Genomic DNA, 19,780 nt, shown 5'->3' on the forward strand with positions numbered 1-19,780 from the left:
TACAGCACTGCCCACACAATGATGTAATTAGACAGCACGTGACCCACACCCGGGGTCAGTCAAGTTTTGGACAGAGCCAAGTGTACCAGCAAGCATGGAGATAGCTCCTAGCTTGTACCCTTTACTGTATATTTATAAATAGTTCTAAGAGTCAATAAAGATTTATAATTAAGCTATGTATCACTACAAATGCTTCTTCAGACCTACCAAACTGTAATCAACACTCTACAACATTATGTACCAAAGAAAGGTATCTGGGGTTAAAGCCCCAAAATGACTTTGTTATTTTGCTGGTGAAAAATTAATCTGTGGAAGCAAACAAAGGAGTACTTTCAGCTTAGCAGTAAGTGAATGCAATTATTTTATCTCAAGAGTCCCAAATCTTTCCCTCAAAGTCTTCAGGCACGCCATCTCATTGTTCGAATATTTGCTAAAATGAATTTCGGGTAAATATGCTGTGAGCAATCCTGTTTAAATTGGTTATGCACCGCTGTTAAAATATTTTTGGCAAATACATTAGTTCATCCTTTTGTATCGCACAGTGCATTTTCAAGTCCACTGTGTCATTGAAACGTGTGAAATCTAGTGTAACTGTTTTTCCAAAGCATTTAGAATGTCTATGCTTTAAAATTTTTTAAATTTGATCCTTGGAAATATTATTGAAGAACATTAAAATTGGGTATGTGATTATTGCAGTTTAAACATTTCAGGAATTCAATGTAGGACAGGACAATGCCATTGAATGTCATGAGTTATTCATGATCTAGATGATGCTTATGTATGCAGAATTGGAAAGAATGGATGTTGGCCGTTTTTTTTTTAGTTTAATATGATAACCGTCATTTAGAAATAATTCAGCCATATGCAAATTTTTATGAATTGTAATATAGCAAACAAGATTGATTTAACATCTTGGGGGCTAAGTTTGATAGCACTGAAAAATGAACCTGGGGATCAATTAAGCTGTAGCTGTTGACTATGATGCGTCAACACGCCAACTTTGTGCTGCCTGCTTATTTAAAGGATTCCAGAATCCAGCCAATGCCTCAATATGTTGTTGATCGCTGACGCATCAACAGGGGGGCAACATCATGACTGGCTAGCACCAGGCAAAGCTAGCCTTTTATTTAGTTAAAATCAGTGGCTCCTCGTTTCAGTGCTCTGTACTGACTGCACTGCTTAAAGCTGGAACCTCGACTACCTAATGCCAGCTTGCAGCTCTTAAAGGAAAGCTGCATTATGATTGCTGCAGCTTATGGCAGTCATGCAGGAAGTGACTGAGACCTGAAAAGCACTGAAGATGGCATGACATGAGAGAGTGTGGGTTCCAATGTTTTTGCACACTGCACTGGAGAAGATGGAAAGGAGGAGAGATCTGCAGAGGCCCTGGCGTACCCTGCTCCAAAGGGGGAAGCCTGCAATCCGACTGAAGTTACATGCTCATTTCCACCTGCTTCTCTCTGGCAAGAAAAAATGAAATGTAGTTAGCTCTCATTTAATAGGCAGTCTCAGTGTTCCTGATACACAACAGTGACTGAAAAACTGAGAAATGTTGCAAGTATCTGCAGCTTCGCATGGAAGGAGTCAGATGGATAGATGTTCATCCTCACAGCTGCCCACATAGCCACTGACAGTTCTGTCCCTACCCTTCTCTGAGGCAGTTGTGGCTACAGCAGGTGCAGATTTCTTATATAACCCAATGTAAAATCTCAATTTCCACATGCATTTGAAGGCAATCATTTTTTTACACTATGAAAATTCTTTATGCTACTGATGGTTAGAAAAATGCCATTGTTAGATAACATTCGAAATAGCCTATGGAAGGGAGCCTAATACAAACCCAGTGCCTGGAGCTAGCTGATGGTTATTAGCCCAATCAATATATCAGTTCAGTTGCGACGTATTTTGGCTAATTTTTGAACTATTGACCATGGGGAACAATAATCCTTTCTACCAATTATTTTCACATCTGTCAGTCTGGCACAGTACATATTTGTTTATGAACTTGATTACCTATGCATTGGATCTCCAGTTATTTAATGTTTTGACAGCCCTATATCTACCCTGCTAGCACTCATTGGTACTGAAACAACTACAATCAGTTCAATCTGTAAATGGCAAAACCTTGTCATGACCTTCATTTCTTATGTCTCTGTCTGGCAGAACAAAGTACCACTTGGGAAGTGTGATGTTCAATATGACCTTTCAGCTCGGCCCTTTGCAGTAAAATGCTAATACCCCGAAGGCTGTGTGATATCATACAGCCCACTGGATTACAATCATCAAACCATTGAGTAAAGTCCTCGCTCAGATTGATGAACGTGAAAGCTGACATTTTTTTGTAATTTGGGATCATTACTAGTTATTTTTCTAGTGGCTACAGATTTTGTGCCACATTATCAATGTTGATGTAGGGCATGGGATATGTTCGGGAGTCAGCAAAATTAATCAGCAAAAGCCTACAAGCCACACAAAATAAACTTGTTTGCTTTATAAATTACCAGCAATCAGATATGTCTGAGATACATGAAATTTGTGAAGGTAGATGAAGAAAGCAAGGTCATAATATGCTATGCCCTCTTCTCTTCCTTTTTCCACCACCCATAGGGGGATTGAGATATAAGTTTCAGGTTTTTTGACCTTGTGCCCTCCTTTATCGGGATCACAGCTTTTAAAGCCCTCTCAGAAACCATCTTGAAGCTCTTTGTCTTTTAGCCACGACTGCAGATTCTCCGCAAAAGCAAGCAAGCTAATGAGAAATGTGGAAACCTGGGAAGTTTTTCCACTTGCTCCTTAATGCTGTTTGTTAATGTTTATTTGTTGTGTATTCTGATGGCTTTGGAGTATTGTGTAGCTGGTCTTTTGGTTTGTCAAAGCTGTAAAACTCTTTATCCTTTGCTTTGTGAAATAAGATTTCTGCTGATGTATTGGAAGTGTATGGAATAGTGATACTTGTAAGAACCTACTGTAATTGGAGTGTCGTGTAGGCTCTTGCATATCAAATACTTAAGTGTGTATCTGCAGTTCCTTCATTTTCAGGAATGTCTATTGAATGAATAACACAAAATTGCCAAATTAGATGACTTAGTTTGTGGGGGCATGCAATAGGCAGTTAGACAAAATCTTGCTGCTTCAGGCCACTATTACTATAGCTATGATCTTAGGAAAATGACTGTTAAGAGCTCCAGAACATTTATCATATTGTCACATTTCTTTGTTCCCCTTTATCTCAGTGGGGATCTGATGAGTTCCACATATTTAACCGGATGGTTTTTTTTCAGGATGTAACGTGAAAGACATTGTACTTTTTAATTACATAATACGTGCGAGAAAAATGCATTGGTAGAATTCCATAGAAACAGAAAATTTGGGAAGAATATTCATCTAAATTGTGTTCCAGCTACCCAGGAGAGATAAGGGCAGGTTATTCTGTCTAGATAGATTGTGTCATGACAGCGATCACAGCCCCGAATCACTTATGGACATACTGAACTTTTTAAGTAAACACATGGGGCAGAATCTTCTGTTCGTGACGCGCAGAATGACGCGCGGTGACGTCAGGCTCCTGACCGGCCCGCCCGACGAGGAGAAAATTCTCCCCATGGTTTTTAAAATGACCTATAAGCAAAAGCTGGCTGAGAACGTAAAGTAACCACTTTCTAGAAAATTGCTATGTGGATTATACTTGACCGACTAGCCCAGACAAGATGGAATGTCGCACCTAAAAAGGTGTCAAGGCCCACTTCAGACACACAGATCTGAAAGGAAGAAATGCAATGCAAAAGACTGAACTTTAATTTCCTGTGGTTGCAGAGACAATGGAGCCTGATTACCACATCTCAGCAGAAACCATCTCCTGTTGAGTTATATCCCAGAATGTGGAAATGGTCTAAGTTGAAAGAAAGCAGATTTTGGGCGAAAGACATGGATGTTTTTTCCCTTCCAGGAATACATGGGAATGGGTTAAAAAGCCAGCTGCACACCTGATCTGTGTGTTCTAATTCTGGTGTACTTGAGTGCTGTGAAGGTCACAACGGAAGAACAAAAACTAGGCATACTGCTGTGTGCAGGTAAAAGTCTGTCTTTCTTTGGCTGGAGGCAAGTCAGCAAAGGCACCATCAAAGAGGAAACAGGACAACTCCTTCAGCTAACTTGCAGAACCAAGTGTCTCCAAACCAACTGCTCAACTGCCAAAGTCAGCTATACTGGAATTGCACCGCTTAATGGCTGCAATGTTTCGTCATCTACTCCTCACAGTCAAGCCAAAGACTGATTCATATATCTTTTTTAACTTTTATTTTTGGACTCAACTTCACATTTCTTATCGGTGTGTATGTGTGTTGCATTTTTAATGTTTTTTCTCAGGGTTTTTAGTGACTGATAAGCTTTCTCTTTCTTAGAGACTCAAGAAAGCCTGGTAAATCGGCTCTTTCTAAAACATTTGGACTGGGAAAAAGGTATCCATGAGAGAAGGGATCCCTTTTCAGTTAACCATGTTGCGATCAACTGAGGGGGAGGTAAATAAAGAAGGGGAGCCATCACATTCCTCCTCACCCAAGATTACAACAAAACTGGGATCCCGTTTGGGAAGTAAATTGTTATCTCGTCCGGGATCATAACACACTGGGGGAGGGGCGGGGAACGGAGGGAGGGGAACGACCTTGCCCGGGACTGATCATAACAAATGGCATATTTTTTGGTGAGTGCTTGCTGGGCTGGGATGAATGAGCTCTTCACTAAGTGATGTTGAGTTATACTGTTAATGCATAAGATGGTAACTAAAGCAAGACTTTGCCCATGCAAAAGGTTATGACTTGCATGAGGGTCACACCGTTTGATCTAGAGGTGTTTAGTGCTTAGACAGTAAGGAAATGGAAATCAGTTGAGTTTATAAGGGGAAGGAAATCCACTGCACCACATTTACCCCTCAGGCCTTGAAGTTGAAAATGACTCTCATTGAGCTCTTAATCAGATAATTATCCAAATGTTTGAATGTCCTGTAAGAGTCTGCAGAGCATATGATCAAGTTGGTAACATACAGTAGCATATTGTCTTATTGGCAGTATGTGGTCTGCGTACAGGAATATTTTGTGTTCCATCACCTTTGTCTATACTATGGTTCCTTCTCTCACGTGTTACCAGGAGTTCATAGCCGGGGTTGGGGAAAGGGAGAGGAGGAGAAAATATCCCTGCCAGGTCGAAGGGTGAAATGGGACTGGCAGTGAGCTGACAACATGACCAATTTTCTGTACTGAAGGAAATGTTTTTGATGTTGTACTTAACGTACTGGCATTGTGGATTTACACTGGAGATGTTACATGTCTTGTGCACTTGTGAAGAGCCATACAATAATCTCTCCATTTTTTTTTTCTCTTTTAACACATGGAGTATGTTAGGCAAGTTTTGAGAATGTGCTGATTATCTGCTCTGAGTATTTCATGACACAGGATAAACTTGAAGGTCACTGGTACCCACGGGTGACGACGATATTTGTTTAGAACCTAGCTGAGACTAAAGTGATTAAATTCTTCAACTGATGGTTTTGAAGTTAGTTTGAATAGTCTTGCATCAGTTCAGTGCGGATGAGTCCACAACACAGAACTAGACATGAGAAAAATTCTTTAAAATTTCACCTTTTATCCTGTAGTTTTAAATCCCAAGTAAAGATGATGAGATTTATTTGCAAATAACTATTTTCTCAGTTCAACAGAAAACTATTTGAGTATTGCTGAAAAAGAGACACGTTGAAGCTTTGAGCCTTGCACTCATCAGGACACTTCATGAGAATACCAATATAAGGGGAAACCAACAATTTATACTGTGAGAAGAGAGTGCTGATTTGTTAGTACGTGGACTCTGATTGGTAGAGGCATTGCCATGGAGAATGGTGACTGACAGTTAACTGGTTTAAAATTTAAACCAGGCAGCTTGACCCTAATTGGTCAAGGCATTGCCCTGAGGAATGGCCGTCACTTATTTTGTTTAGCTGAAACAGGCACAATGTGCATACATGTTCTTTCTGTCTGCAAAGAATAGGGCCCTGTTTATTAATATATGTAGCTTCCAGTACATGTAAATGTGCCACATTGCGCGCCCAGCAGATGATCTTAAATTATTTGTCAGTGTAATTCTTAGCACACTGAGGAATATTTAGCAAATGTTGTCCAATCATGGAATCACACCTAATGTTGGGCACTGTTTTGAGTTTTGCAAACACAGGCCTTTTGGGTATTGTCTGTACCTTGCCCATTGTAAACAGCGGCTGGGACATGCTGTTTGATACGATCCACCAGTCTTTGGGATGTATGGCCTATATGTGATGCTAGGCATGTGTGGCGCATTTACGTGTACTGGAAGCTACATAAATGAATACACAGGGCCCTGTTCTTTGCAGACAGAAAGTACATGTACACACACGGTCTGTTTCAGCTAAACAAATAAGTGACATCCATTTGCTGACTTATTCCTCAGGGCAACGCCTTAACCAATTAGGGTCAAGCTGCCTGGTTTAAATTGCAAACAATGCTTGGCAGTTAGCTGTCAGTCACAATCAGTGGTGCATTCTCCATAGCAACACCTTTACCAGAGTCCACTTGCCAACCAATCAGCACCCTCTCCACATAGTGTTATTGTTTTCCCCTTATATTGGTATTCTTGCAAAGTGTCCTGATGAGTGCAAGACCTAAAGCTTCAACATGTCTCTTTTTACAGCAATACTCAAGTTCTGTACTACCAGAAAATTATTCAGAATGTGACAATGAAACAAGCAAGAGGCTCCAAAGATAGCTGATGTGGGTTATGTGGGTTAAGGAAATATTACAATCGAACAGTATAGGGGGTATATTTGACTGAGAGCAAGCATATTGCTGAATAAGCTGTACATTACTTGCTCTTGCAACTGAAGTGGGTGTCTCTTGATATTAAGTGCATAAATGAAAAAATGTTATTTTTTATTATGGCCTCATAAAACAGTCCCTGATGTTTGCTTATCTCATACAGACTTTAAAATTTTTATTTGATGGAGCAGAGGGGGGGGAAAAACAGTTCCCTCAAGTGTTTTATGGTAGGGATCATTATTTAATAAATTGCTTTTATTTACAGTGTGCATTAAGGCCATTTTGTTTCCTAGTTCAAGAGCATAAATGTCTGCCTTAGCATTAAAAGCATCCAAATTACTCGAAGCACTTTATTTCCATGGAGACTATCGGCAGGATTTTGCCCTCATCGGACGGGTGCGGCAGGTGGGCCCGGGAGCGACCGCGAAGCTGACCGCCGCCGCCTGCGATCGGGCTCCGACTGCGATTTCACGCTGGCTGACCGATTAATGGCCAGCCATGGTGAAACGCGCACTGCAGCGCTGCCGGGCTGGGGGGGGCGCGGGAGGAGCAGCGAGCGTGGAAGCGTGCACATGTGGGGGTGCACGCAGTAAAAGCTCCCTGAGGCGCAGGGAGCTGAAGAATTTTGAAAATAAAAAATAAAGAAATTTTTAAAATGCTAATGACGTGTCCCCTAATGTGACACTGTCACATGAGCAGGGACACGTTAGAAATTAGTTTGTAATTATTTTTCTAAATTACCGAACGAAACCTCATCCCGCCCATGGATGAGGTTTCACAAAAAAAAATCCAAAGGCAGCTTGGCCTTTTTGCCTGCCCGCCCACCGTAAGGTTGGACGAGCAACAAAATATTCCAATTGACTAGAAATTTAATGGCCTTAATGGGCCTGTTAATTGTCGGCAGGTGCCCTGCCGACTCCCACGCCTGCCCCGCCAACCTAAATATCGCACAAGTGCACGATGACGTTGGGACGCTTGCCCAATGTCGTCGTGCGTCATTTTACACTCACTCGGGTTGGGCTCGCACCCGCCCGACAAGTGCAATGTTCTGCCCTTTAAGTTTGTTTTCTCCATGAGTGAAAATGCAAAATTAAAATGTCATTGATTTTTTTTTTTTGCGGCTGTTTGCTGCTAATGTTTGCTCAGTGAAATTAAAATCAAATAAAAACAATTAAAATGCAATGAAAATTAAATCCCACTAAAATTGTCCTGCAGTAATAGCTTATGCTTAAAGGAATGAAATTGAATGAAAACTATTCTGCGACAATTTTCTGGAATACTGGTGGCCGAAGTCATTAATTTTTGCATTAATTGAAGAAGAGTGTGTAAGGCTCGTTCAAAATAAATGTTATTTTTGAAGCTGAGCAAAACAATTCTTTGGTTCTGTTAATGAAACTATTTTCCATGCACTGTGGGTTCGTAGATGCCTGATAACAATGAGCCATTTTCGAAATGGGGCAAGCCAGCTGTTATGATCGATCATAAACATTTAGCTATTATTTATATCACTTTACAGAGATTACAGAAAAATAGGCAACCTCAAGAGAGGGGAATGAATTCAAGATGCAGATTGGAGAATTTTCAGGAAGGATAAAGAAGACAGGAGAGAAAGTAGGATAGCCTAACATATTCACGATAAGTTGGAATTTTTTGATATTCCAAGGGAAGAAATGAAGATTTGTTTTTGTAGAGACATGCAGGCTGGAATTTTCCAGCCCGTCTCACTGGCGGGATTTTTCAGTCCTGCTGATGGGAACGAAGATTTCAACCGCCGCAGGGGAGCTGGAAAATTCCAGCCGTAATGTTATAAAACTATTGCACAATGCTCCAATTAAATAGTATACGTTATTTACATCTTTCAAGTTAATACGTATTTACCATCAGTGCACAAAAAGCAACCATCACAGCCTATTAGGAATATAAGTATTACATGGACGTGGTGGCAGTGGTATGATTTGCTTCTCCCTGCTTAGATAATAAAGTGGATATGAGCAAAGAAGAAGAGAATAAATGCTCACCTCAATGTTAGTCTCCTTTCATTAGCATTAACATTACGTTCACTCGTAGCAGGAGGGGACTGATGCAAATGGGAAGATGCTGACACATGACTATCCTTTTGGAGGTCACAGACAGGAGTGCATTTGTTGGAAACTCATTCCTCCTGCCTTCTGAGATTCTAGGGTGATACACTTGCTGCAAAGTTTTAAGTGACAAAGAATATCATTTATTGCCAATATTTAGCTTTGATACCTGAGTGAGTGTGCCAGGTGGAACTCTGCAAGAAAGACCTTCTATTTGTTAAAATTTCAAGAGACAGTGTAGATGTGACCTTAACGGATGTAATGGTAATGTAATTAGAGATAGTATTAGATGCAAGAAAGAGGCATACAAATTGGCCAGAAAAAAACAACAGACCTGAGGATTGGGAGCAGTTTAGAATTCAGCAAAGGAGGACCAAGGGATTGATTAAGAAGGGGAAAATAGAGTACGAGAGTAAGCTTGCAGGGAACATAAAAACTGACTGTAAAAGTTTCTATAGGTATGTGAAGAGAAAAAGATTGGTGAAGACAAATGTAGGTCCCTTACAGTCAGAAACAGGGGAATTTATAGTGGGGAACAAAGAAATGGCTGACCAACTAAATACATAATTTGGTTCTGTCTTCACAAAGGAGGACACAAATAACATACCAGAAATGTTGGGGAACACAGGGTTTAGTGAGAGGGAGGAACTGAAAGAAGTCAGTATTAGTAGGGAAATGGTGTTGGGGAAAATGATGGGATTGAAGGCTGATAAATTCCCGGGGCCTGATAATCTACATCCCAGATTACTTAAGGAAGTGGCCCTAGAAATAGCGGATGCATTGGTGGTCATCTTCTGAGATTCTATAGGCTCTGGAACAGTTCCTACAGATTGGAGGATGGCTAATGTAACCCCACTATTTAAAAATGGAGGCAGAGGGAAAACAGGGAATTATAGACCAGTCAGCCTGACGTCAGTAGTGGGGAAAATTCTGGAGTCCATTATAAAAGATTTAATAGCTGAGCACATGGGAAACAGTGGCAGAATCGGACAGGGTCAGCATGGCGTTATGAAAGGGAAATCATGCTTGACAAATCTACTGGAATTTTTCGAGGATGTAACTAGTAGAGTTGATGAGGGGGAGCCAGTGGATGTGGTTTATTTGGACTTTCAGAAGGCTTTCAAAAAGTCCCACATAAGAAGTTGACGTGTAAAATTAATGGGGAATGGAATTGGGGGAAGTGTATTGAGATGGATAGAAAACTGGTTGGCAGACAGAGTAGGAATAAACGGGTCTTTTTCCGAATGGCAGGCAGTGACTAGTTGGGTACCGCAGGGATCGGTGCTGGGACCCCAGTTATTCACAATATATATTAATGATTTAGATGAGGGAATTAAATGTAAAGTCTCCAAATTTGCAGATGACACAAAGCTGGGTGGGAGGGTGAGCTGTGAGGAGGATGCAGAGATGCTTCAGTGTGATTTGGACAAGCTGAGTGGGTGGGCAAATGCATGGCAGATGCAGTATAATGTGGATAAATGTGAGGTTATCCGTTTTGCTAGCAAAAACGGGAAGGCAGATTATTATCTGAATGGCTATAAATTGAGAGAGGGGAATGTGCAACGAGACCTGGGTGTCCTTGTACACCAGTTGCTGAAGGTAAGCATGCAGGTGCAGCAGGCGGTAAAGAAGGCAAATGGTATGTTGGCCTTCATAGCCAGAGGATTCGAGCACAGGAACAGGGATGTCTTGCTGCAATTGTACAGAGCCTTGGTGAGACCACACCTGGAGTAGTGTGTGCAGTTTTGGTCTCCTTATCTGAAGAAGGATGTACTTGCTATAGAAGGACTGCAGCGAAGGTTTACCCGACTGATTCCTGGGATGGCGGGACTGACATATGAGGAGAGATTGAGTTGATTAGGATTATATTCGCTGGAGTTCAGAAGAATGAGGGGGATCTCATAGAAACCTATAAAATTCTAACAGGACTAGACAGGGTAGATGCAGGAAGGATGTTCCCAATGGTGGGGGAGCCCAGAACCAGGGGTCACAGTCTGAGGATATGGGGTAGACCATTTCGGCCTGAGATGAGGAGAAATTTCTTCACCCAGAGTGTGGTGAGCCTGTGGAATTCGTTACCACAAAGTAGTTGAGACCAAAACATTTTATGTTTTCAAGAAGGAGTTAGATATAGCTCTTGGGGTGAAAAGGGATCAAAGGGTATGAGGAGAAAGCGGGAGCAGGCTATTGAGTTGGATGATCAGCCATGATCATAATGAATGGTGGAGCAGGCTCGAAGGGCCGAATGGCCTACTCCTCCTAGTTTCTTTGTTTCTATGTTTCTAATGGCTTCAAACAATGTCTGGAGCTGTGCCAGTTTGTTCATGGCTTATTTATTTGTCAGTGATGCATTCATGTGCAGCGAGCATTCATTTGACAAGGCTCCCCCACCTTTAAATGTGGATGTGATGATCACATATCCCCAGAGCAACCTGAGACCAAAACTTATTAAATTAGAGCACGCACACACCTTCCAGGATTGCTTCATTTTTGCTTTTATTTGTAAACCTATAGTCACTCCTTGCTTTAAGTAAATTGTTTATTTCATTGATTAGCACTAAAGTAGCACTTCATACAAAAATATTTTGGTCGCTCATTGAACACTTTTCAAAAATATGGTTTTGTCCTTATTTTCTATCATTGTTTTTTGATGTGTAACAACACTTAAAATGAAAGTTGTGTTTCTACTCACTTAATAATCAATGGCTTACAAGTATGTTGTAATTGTCACTGTGAGGGTAAAGAAATGGGATTAAAAACGCAAAATGCTGGAAGTATTCTATAGGTCAGGCAATATCAATGAAGAGAGAAGCGGAGATAATGGGCCACTCAGTCACTCAAATCCTGTTCACATACACACAGTTCTGGCCCATAATGTTTGTGTTCAATGAACTTTCATTCTACATATTTTGTTCTATATCCCTTTAAGTAACGAAGCAGCTCTTACAAAATAAAAATCAGTGTACTCCTCAACAAGAGCAATGGTATATATTACCTTCCTATCAGTCAGGATCAAATTCCATTGCAATGGTCTCCTTTGTGGAAATAAGGCAGGGGGGTATAGATAGGGTTGACAGGAAGGAAATTTCCCCCTTGGTGGAGGGATCAATAACCAGGGGGTATAGATTAAAGGTAAGTGGCAGGAGGTTTAGAGAGAATGTGAGGAAGAATTTTTTTCACCCAGAGGGTGGTGGGAATCTGGAACTCACTGCTTGAAAGGGTGGTAGAGGCAGAAACCCTCATAACATTTAAGAAGTATTTGGATGTGTACTTGCGATGCCATGACATACAAGGCTTTGGGCCTAGTGCTGGAAAATAGGATTAGAATAGTTAGGTACTTGTTTGACCGGCGCAAACTCGATCGGCTGAAGGGTCTTTTTCTGTGCTGTGGACCTCAACGACTGTGACTATGTTGTGAGTTGATGCAGAGTTGAAGATAAACCCAGCAGTAACACAACTAACACTTAGCAATTTAACCGACTTAGGTGAAATCATTATTCTATTCAGGAACCTTAGCACAGCCAGTAATGCTGAAATCTAAGGTTTCTGATGTTTAAAGCTTAGACAGAATCATAAAACAGAGCAAACTAGTGAAAAATAAATGATTGGTTAAAAGTATGTGCTGAAAGTTACGCCTTACCTTTGCGCATAAGGATAAAATGATGAAATTAATTTACAATTTTTGTTCACTTGTGTGAATGTGTTTACAAAAATGATGTAAACATTTAAAGGGTTTCTGCAGATTAAAAAGTCAAAATTCTATGTTATATAGTTACTGATTCATGGTACCAGCATTGTGACGAATCCAGGAAAAATGGGAGAAGCCGGAAGGTGGTGATGAAGAAGATACATGTGTCATGTGTAGGGTAACAGGAAGTTGAGGGCAGTGTGACTTCAGAGTGTAAAAGCTATCTATATGAGACGTTCCATTCAACTCAGCAAGGCAGGGCTGCGACCTGGGTGCAGAAGGACAAAATCATCAGTCTACGTGGGTGAGCCCAGACAGATTTTTAATTAACCTTCTCACTCTTCATGTCACTGCACAATGACCCATAGCAGGGGAGCAGCAAAACACGGTTGTACAGTTCAGTCACAGTCACTTCAATTTACCAGCTTTTATATTGGGATACTGTTTGAAATAAAAGCTTTACAAACTCCCTGATTCAATTCATATCCTTGCACTGTTCTCAGGTTCAGATGCCTTTACATTTAGTTCCTACCTAGTAATGTGTTTGAAGACTGCTGCATGGTCAAAAAGCTAAATGTTGCAAACTGGTCAGAAGCAAATGCAAATTTTTCTGTTAAGATTACTTCATGATAAACTGTACCAAAACGCAAACTACAATGCTCAACATTCCAAAATATTGCTTGCCAGAGGAGATTTCAGGCACTTTTTCCTGCAGCTTCAAGCTGCTGCTCTTCCAGTATTCATCTATCTGGGGATAACTTTGTCAGTTTGGACCTGGTCTCCCTGAGTGTTAGTTGGTGCTGCTGGGTGGTGTTTGTACCTTTTGAAAGTATAATAATTAGCTTCATTTTCTCTTTATTTCTCTCTTTTCTGGTCAATAACTATGACTGACCCAGAAGCATTAGTCACTCATATCCTCTTCACTCAACGATCCATTACTTAATATATAAAGTACTTGTTCAGCTCTTTATCATCGTGAATAAAAACAATAGTTTTTGAGTAAGTGATTTTTCAAGACAAAGAGGCAATGATGAAGAAATGCGAATGAATGATGTTCGATGCTACATCGCACAATGGTCATCTAAAGTTGAAGGTTTAATATTAAGATAAAATATAACTTGTACTTTATGACATACCACAAATAAACAGTTTTCAGAAAATACAAATATAAAGTATCATGTAAGCATTTCATACTCTTACATACTTTGTATAATATATGTAAATAAAAATGATGAGTTGTCACATTTCTTGCACCTGTAGTTGATGCTGAGGGGGTGACATTGTGTAATCCATTAAGCTCAACAGCTCAACTAATGTTACATGGCAGGCCAGTGTACAAGGTCTTAAATTTCTCTAGTCTGTTTAATCTTTTGTTGTCACTTCACAGTTTCTTTCACCTTTTCCTTCTGTAAACCGCTACCCTCCTGTGAAAGAAACAGCACTTAGCACAGTCACCTTTTGTCTCCTTGTTCAGTCGTCTTGTCCAATATCAATTTTATCTTTTAAGCTTATCTCTTAATTTTATCACTTAACCTTGCTTTACAGCCCTGTGTGATTCATGGGAGCAGCATAAATTTATCGGTTTCATTGAAAATTCACTATTTAAGACCTTTAGTAGCCTGCTATGAAATCTGATGGCCAAGGTGCAGTACTATGCAGTCAGTGACTCACTCATGTTTCCCCCAAAATATGTCACAATACCATTAAGCGTCCTGCGTTCTCTGTCACCAGGATTAGCATGGCATGGATAACCTGATCATTGGTATCTCTGAATTAAGCACCAACACGTTTTGTGAAACCACTCACAAAACTTTATAATGGTCTGTGCAGCACCAATTTATCCCATTTCTTAATTGATCATCAGAACACTGCCTCTTGTTCCCTACCACTAAGCATCCATGATACACCCCCCAGCAGCCCCACTAAGAATTTAAAATGAGTCAAGCAAAATTCTTCTCCCCTCCCTCTTTCTGCTAGCTCTCATGAGCTTCTCTCTTCTCGCCTTCTTAATCCACCTCTTCTCCAACTGGACAATCTTTCTTCCTACCTTACCTCCCTTCCTTGCCCCCAGTTTCTCCTTGCTACCCCTTCCTCCCTCCCTTAACTGTATCCAAGGGTCGGATTTTTGTTGCCAGGATCTGGAACAGAGGCGGGTAACTAAAAAAAATGGCGACGCCATTCCTAACGACGTCCCGCCTCGGTTACTGACCTTATCAGTTTTTGTGAGAGCAGGAGAGCGGGCAGAGGATGGGACTGTGAAGTCACCCAGATTGTTAATTGGGTACATTTAGGTAATTAAGCAGCTCCTTAGAGCTCACCTTCTAATGTCTGGAAATTTTCATGGGGGCGGGTGGCTGTTGGGAGAGGTGTAAAGCTGAACAGCTTCAGCCTGTCGGGAACAGGGTTGACAGCGTGAAAAATGTTTATTTTTTGAGAAAAGTGCAAGTTTTGAAGAAAATCTATTGCCCAGCAATGAAAATTTCATAGCTAACATTTCCCTACCCCGTCCCAGGTTCCAGCTCTGCCTCTGCCCTGGCCAATTTGAAGATTCAGATGCTTTCCTTTTTAAAAAGAAATTTAAAAGATGGCAGCCTCAGCAATGGCTGCCGAGTTGGACCAGCCATGGCCTGCTTCTCTGGTGAACAGAACTTGGCTCAGGTTAGAATGTGGGCAGCAGAGTATTGGATGAGCTCAAAGTTATGGAAGCCGGAAGGCCACCCAGAAGAGCATTGGAGGCAACAAAAGCATGGATGAGGGTTTCAGCAGCAGATAAGCTGAGGCATAGGCAGAGATGTGTGGTGATGGTGGTAGGCGGTCATTGTTATGAAAAGGATATGGAGTTGTAAGCTTAGCTTAGCATCAAACAGAATGTTCAGGTTGCACACACAGCCTATTTCAGACTGATCCAGTGGCCAGGAAGCAGATGGAATCTGTAGTGAGGGAGCAAAACGCCTGATGTACACTTGCAAGTATATGTACTACACATCTGTATTTTAATGTGACAAGCATCTACCACCATTCAGTAACCAAGGAAGTAAAGCAGTCACCACACTCATGAAACACTTGCAAGCTCTAGTTTTGCTGTACCATTTTACTAACTAATGCAGAATAAGGGTTAAAGCCCAGATGCATACATCTTGTGAATAGGGATAAAATAACTGTCTATTTTCACTTTTCATTTACTAATCAGAAGTAGAATTAGCCACATCTGGATTGCTATTCCACAGCATATGACTCAGCATTGTTTGATTCTGATTACAATTCGTTTTAAAAATAATTTTGGTTAGCCCTTAAGACCTTGTGGCCTTCTCATTGTGACAATTTTGCCCTGGGTCTTTTGACTTTGTACAAAGGAATGCAATTCCTCTCAATATCCCGCAAAATAGTTACAAACAAAGCTGCAATTTTCTTCTGCTATGTTTTCTAGAAGTGATTCCCTTGCAATCTGAAAATGTTACAAAACAGTATTGCTAACAATTTGAGCTAGATTTATTTTGCCTGACTTTGGCAAGATACAGCTTTTTAATATGGAAGCTGGGCCTGGGAACATGTTCATTAATCAAGGTTTGGTGCACAACAAAATTATGAAGTTGAGAGGACAACAGAATGGCAAATTATCATTAACAGCAGAAGAAGGTCCAATCAAGTTTATTCAGTTTGCAGAATTCTAACACATCACTCGACCACTTCAAACCAATAGCTTTAACGCTTCAGCCATAAACTTAATTTATATCGTGCAGTCTCATAAGCAATCTTGCCACTCCATTTTATACATTTTCCTTTTCCTCCTGATATTAGTGAGGCTTTCATCTTATTTAACGTAACTATATCAAGCCAATGATAAGTAAATTATTAACTCAAATGTGCAGTGCTAAAATTCCTGCATTTTGAAAAACTACATGTAATATTGTCTGGTCTATTCACAAGAAAATATTTTGAATTTGCGTGGTTAATATGCTTCCTGTAAAACTTTTTGAATGGTGGCAAGAAATGGATTTTAAGATTTCTGAAATAACTTTAACAATTCCTGGGAATGCTAATTGTATTTCAGAACTTTTATATTATCATTTTCCTCCTCTTTGCACGCTGGTTTTCCGATTGTACAGACTATCTGCTTTTGAATGGGAATGACTTATTCCTGGGTTTTTTGTCGTTGTTACTGTATCACATTGTGACAACGAACTGAGTTGATTATTACACTGTTTTTTCCAATTCTGCCCAAGGACTGTTGCTTAACAAAAAAATACATTAATAATTTAAACCCAGTGTGGTAAAGGACATATGCGCCCTCCTACAGCGGTCCAACTGAAATTGTGAACTTTTGTAGGATTTAAGATTGTGAATCTAATTTCTACCAAGATGTACTTTTTTTTTCCCAAATCACTTCAAAACAAGCTCAAACGTTAACTTTTGAACCTTCATTGAGGTAATTTTTGGTAGGAATATTATTTTTACTTTAGAGCCTGAGATGTGCTAGTTGAGGGAGTTAAGATTGCCTGAGAGATGGAGCCACAGATATGATTCACAGCCATGGAGTGGGAGAGAGAGAGAGAGATTTATGGAGGTTAATGTTATGAAATTAGCATGGAGACTCTCACACTGGGATTGTGAATCAGGAAATCAGGTGAACAATTGTTCACCTGGGAATCTGAGCCAGATGTTCGGCTTCACAAAATTATTACAACAGGAAGAAAAATCCGTACGAGTGAGGTATTGGCCTGGATTTTTAAATTAGTAGGATCGAAGACTGGCGGGAGCACAATTTGGCGCAACAGCCTCTGTGCTCGTTCGCTGCCACAATCCCGATCTTGAACCATTTTCAAAGAGGGCGGCTTGGGGTCAGCTCAGCTGCCTGTATTTTTCCGGTGGGCGGCCAATTGAGGTCAATTATTGATAATTGGCAGCAGCAGACCAACGTGGTAGGCTCAGAACAGGACGTGAAGTGTTTGGGCAGGCAGTGGGGGTGGTGGTTGTGGGGGTGGGGGGGGGGGTGGTTGGGGGGGGCGGGTTTGCACGGGGGCAGGGTGGGTTTGAGAGTTCCCTCTAAATCTCTAAATATGCTGTGTGGAGTTGGCACCCAGAACTAGTTCCCACATCTGGTTCCTGATCCTGATTGAAAATCCAGCCCATAGAGTTCAAGACATAATCCAGGCAAAACATGCAAAAAAAAAATTAAGTTATAACATTGTAAAGACATAGAGAAGGCAGGAGACAAATTGAAAGACGTATACAAAAGAACAATATGGGAGGAAGTCAGAGAGGATACCAGTTTCTAATTAAATGCCTACATTGTGCAAGCTAGACTAGACAAGCAACTGTTACAGTAGCCAGCTGGAAAATTCCTTCATTCTTCAACACTCTTGAGAGAAACACAATGCTGACACTTTAAAAGATATTATTGATTAAAAATTCAGAGTATTGTGTCCCTACTATCATAAGATGGCACAACCTCTGACTTACCATTAGCAGCAGCACAAGAAATCCTTTAGTATTTTCAAATATATACAGATAGACCAAAATAAAATGTGATTTAAGATTATGCTAAATATTTCTGGGAAAAGTGCTTACTTTTATGAAGGCCATCAATCAATATAACTATCATATGGAAAATAAGAACTCCATGTAATAGATGTACCGTAGAGGAATCTAAAAAGGCAAAATGAGAGCTGCTTGTACGCATCAGTTTCTGTACCTAACCTGTACAATGTAATCAGTGCTTCAACACAAGGATTTCTCTAAATTAACACCATATTTTCTTATCTGACAGACTATGGACGGACGAATTGAGGTTCAAAGCTATGCAAGAGTTTCTTCCCTGACTCTCAAGGACATTCAGCACACAGATTCTGGTGAATATATCTGCAAAGCTCAAAATTCAATTGGCCAGGACTCGGAGTCTATGTACCTGGAAGTTCAGTGTAAGTTGGAATTTAACGCAACTTTGATTTTCGCTTGCTAGTCTTTGTTCTCATTAGTTATTGAGATGCTGATTTAGCACTGAACAAGGGAGTGAAGCTAAACCAATTCCTACATAACACAGGCCAATTAATTGTGCTCTTTACTAGTATTGTCTTACCTTTCAAAAATACACAATGGCTTATAACAGCTGTTATTGATTTGCTGGTCAAAAATCCATTCCCAATTTCTCTTCCTAATCATACATGTTCACTGAAATAGTTTTTTGTGCTAGAGATCAAATAGGTTCTACAAAATGTGGATGCTGGAAATTTGACATACAAACAGTTAAGTGCTGGAATTACACAGCAGGTCTGGCAGCATCTGTGGAGAGAGAAACTGAGTTAATGGGTGGAATCAACCCAGATTCGCGCACAGTGCGGCAGCGTGAGGAAAGGTTGTTTTACCTGCCGGCCGCATTTCCGCCTCATTAATTATCCAGCCACAGGAAATAAGCTGTCTCGCTGGTAGGCAGTCTCTGATTTGCCCGCCATTCCTTTACCTTGCCGCTTCCTCATGGAGGGTGCCACAGTTAAACTGCATCCCCACACACACTCCTCAATGCTTGCAGCCCAGGACTGTTCTGGTGAAGACGTGGCCCCAAAAGCGAAGAAGAGTGCAGCCCCTGATTCAGAGACACAGTCCCGGGATGCCTTCTGGGTGCCTTGGAGGCCCGCCTACCCGCGGACGTCCTCTACCCGCTCTAGCCACAGGAGGCTCATGAGTCTCACCACTCTAGCTTGGGAGGCGATGGCAGAGTGCTCAGTGCCAATGCTGCACATGAGATCGGCCATCCAGTGCAGAAAACAGATGAATGATCTCACCTATACCACCAGGGTAAGGCCCAACCATCTTATTATTCTAAATTCACACACACTTAAGGCTATCATTCCTTCACTGGCACCTCTCTCACTGCCAGCTCAAGGGACACCACCACTCACTCTCTCACACACACCCTCACATAACCATCTGGCCTCATCTCTTCTGGAGAATGCCTCTTCAGCCCTCACCATCTTGAGGCCACTTGCACAGGTCGACATGTGCCCCCACACACACCCTGGAATTCCCCCCTTACCCAGTAAAGCCCTTGCCCTGCAGCCTCTTCCCTTGCCTGAGGCCACTTCTCCCCCTTACCCAAGCAAGCCCTAGCACTGCAGCTGTTGAAAATCCACCCCTGCCTTATGGCTGGTCTGGCCTGATAGAGACCTGCCCATGAGCTT

General features: G+C 41.1%; 1 protein-coding gene across 13 annotated transcripts in view; it reads left to right on the forward strand.

Annotated features, from left to right (window-relative positions):
* The window catches only part of LOC144669582 (neural cell adhesion molecule 1-like), a 485,847-nt gene that overhangs the window by 333,940 nt on the left and 132,127 nt on the right, over window positions 1-19,780 (forward strand). For all 13 annotated transcript variants that reach the window (XM_078532174.1, XM_078532088.1, XM_078532100.1 and 10 more), the window contains one exon: window positions 18,373-18,523. In XM_078532174.1, the coding sequence (XP_078388300.1) occupies window positions 18,373-18,523 (151 nt within the window). The remainder of the gene's footprint in view (window positions 1-18,372; window positions 18,524-19,780) is intronic.

The sequence above is a fragment of the Cetorhinus maximus genome, chromosome 2, assembly GCF_964194155.1.
Source record: "Cetorhinus maximus chromosome 2, sCetMax3.hap1.1, whole genome shotgun sequence".
NCBI lineage: Eukaryota > Metazoa > Chordata > Chondrichthyes > Lamniformes > Cetorhinidae > Cetorhinus > Cetorhinus maximus.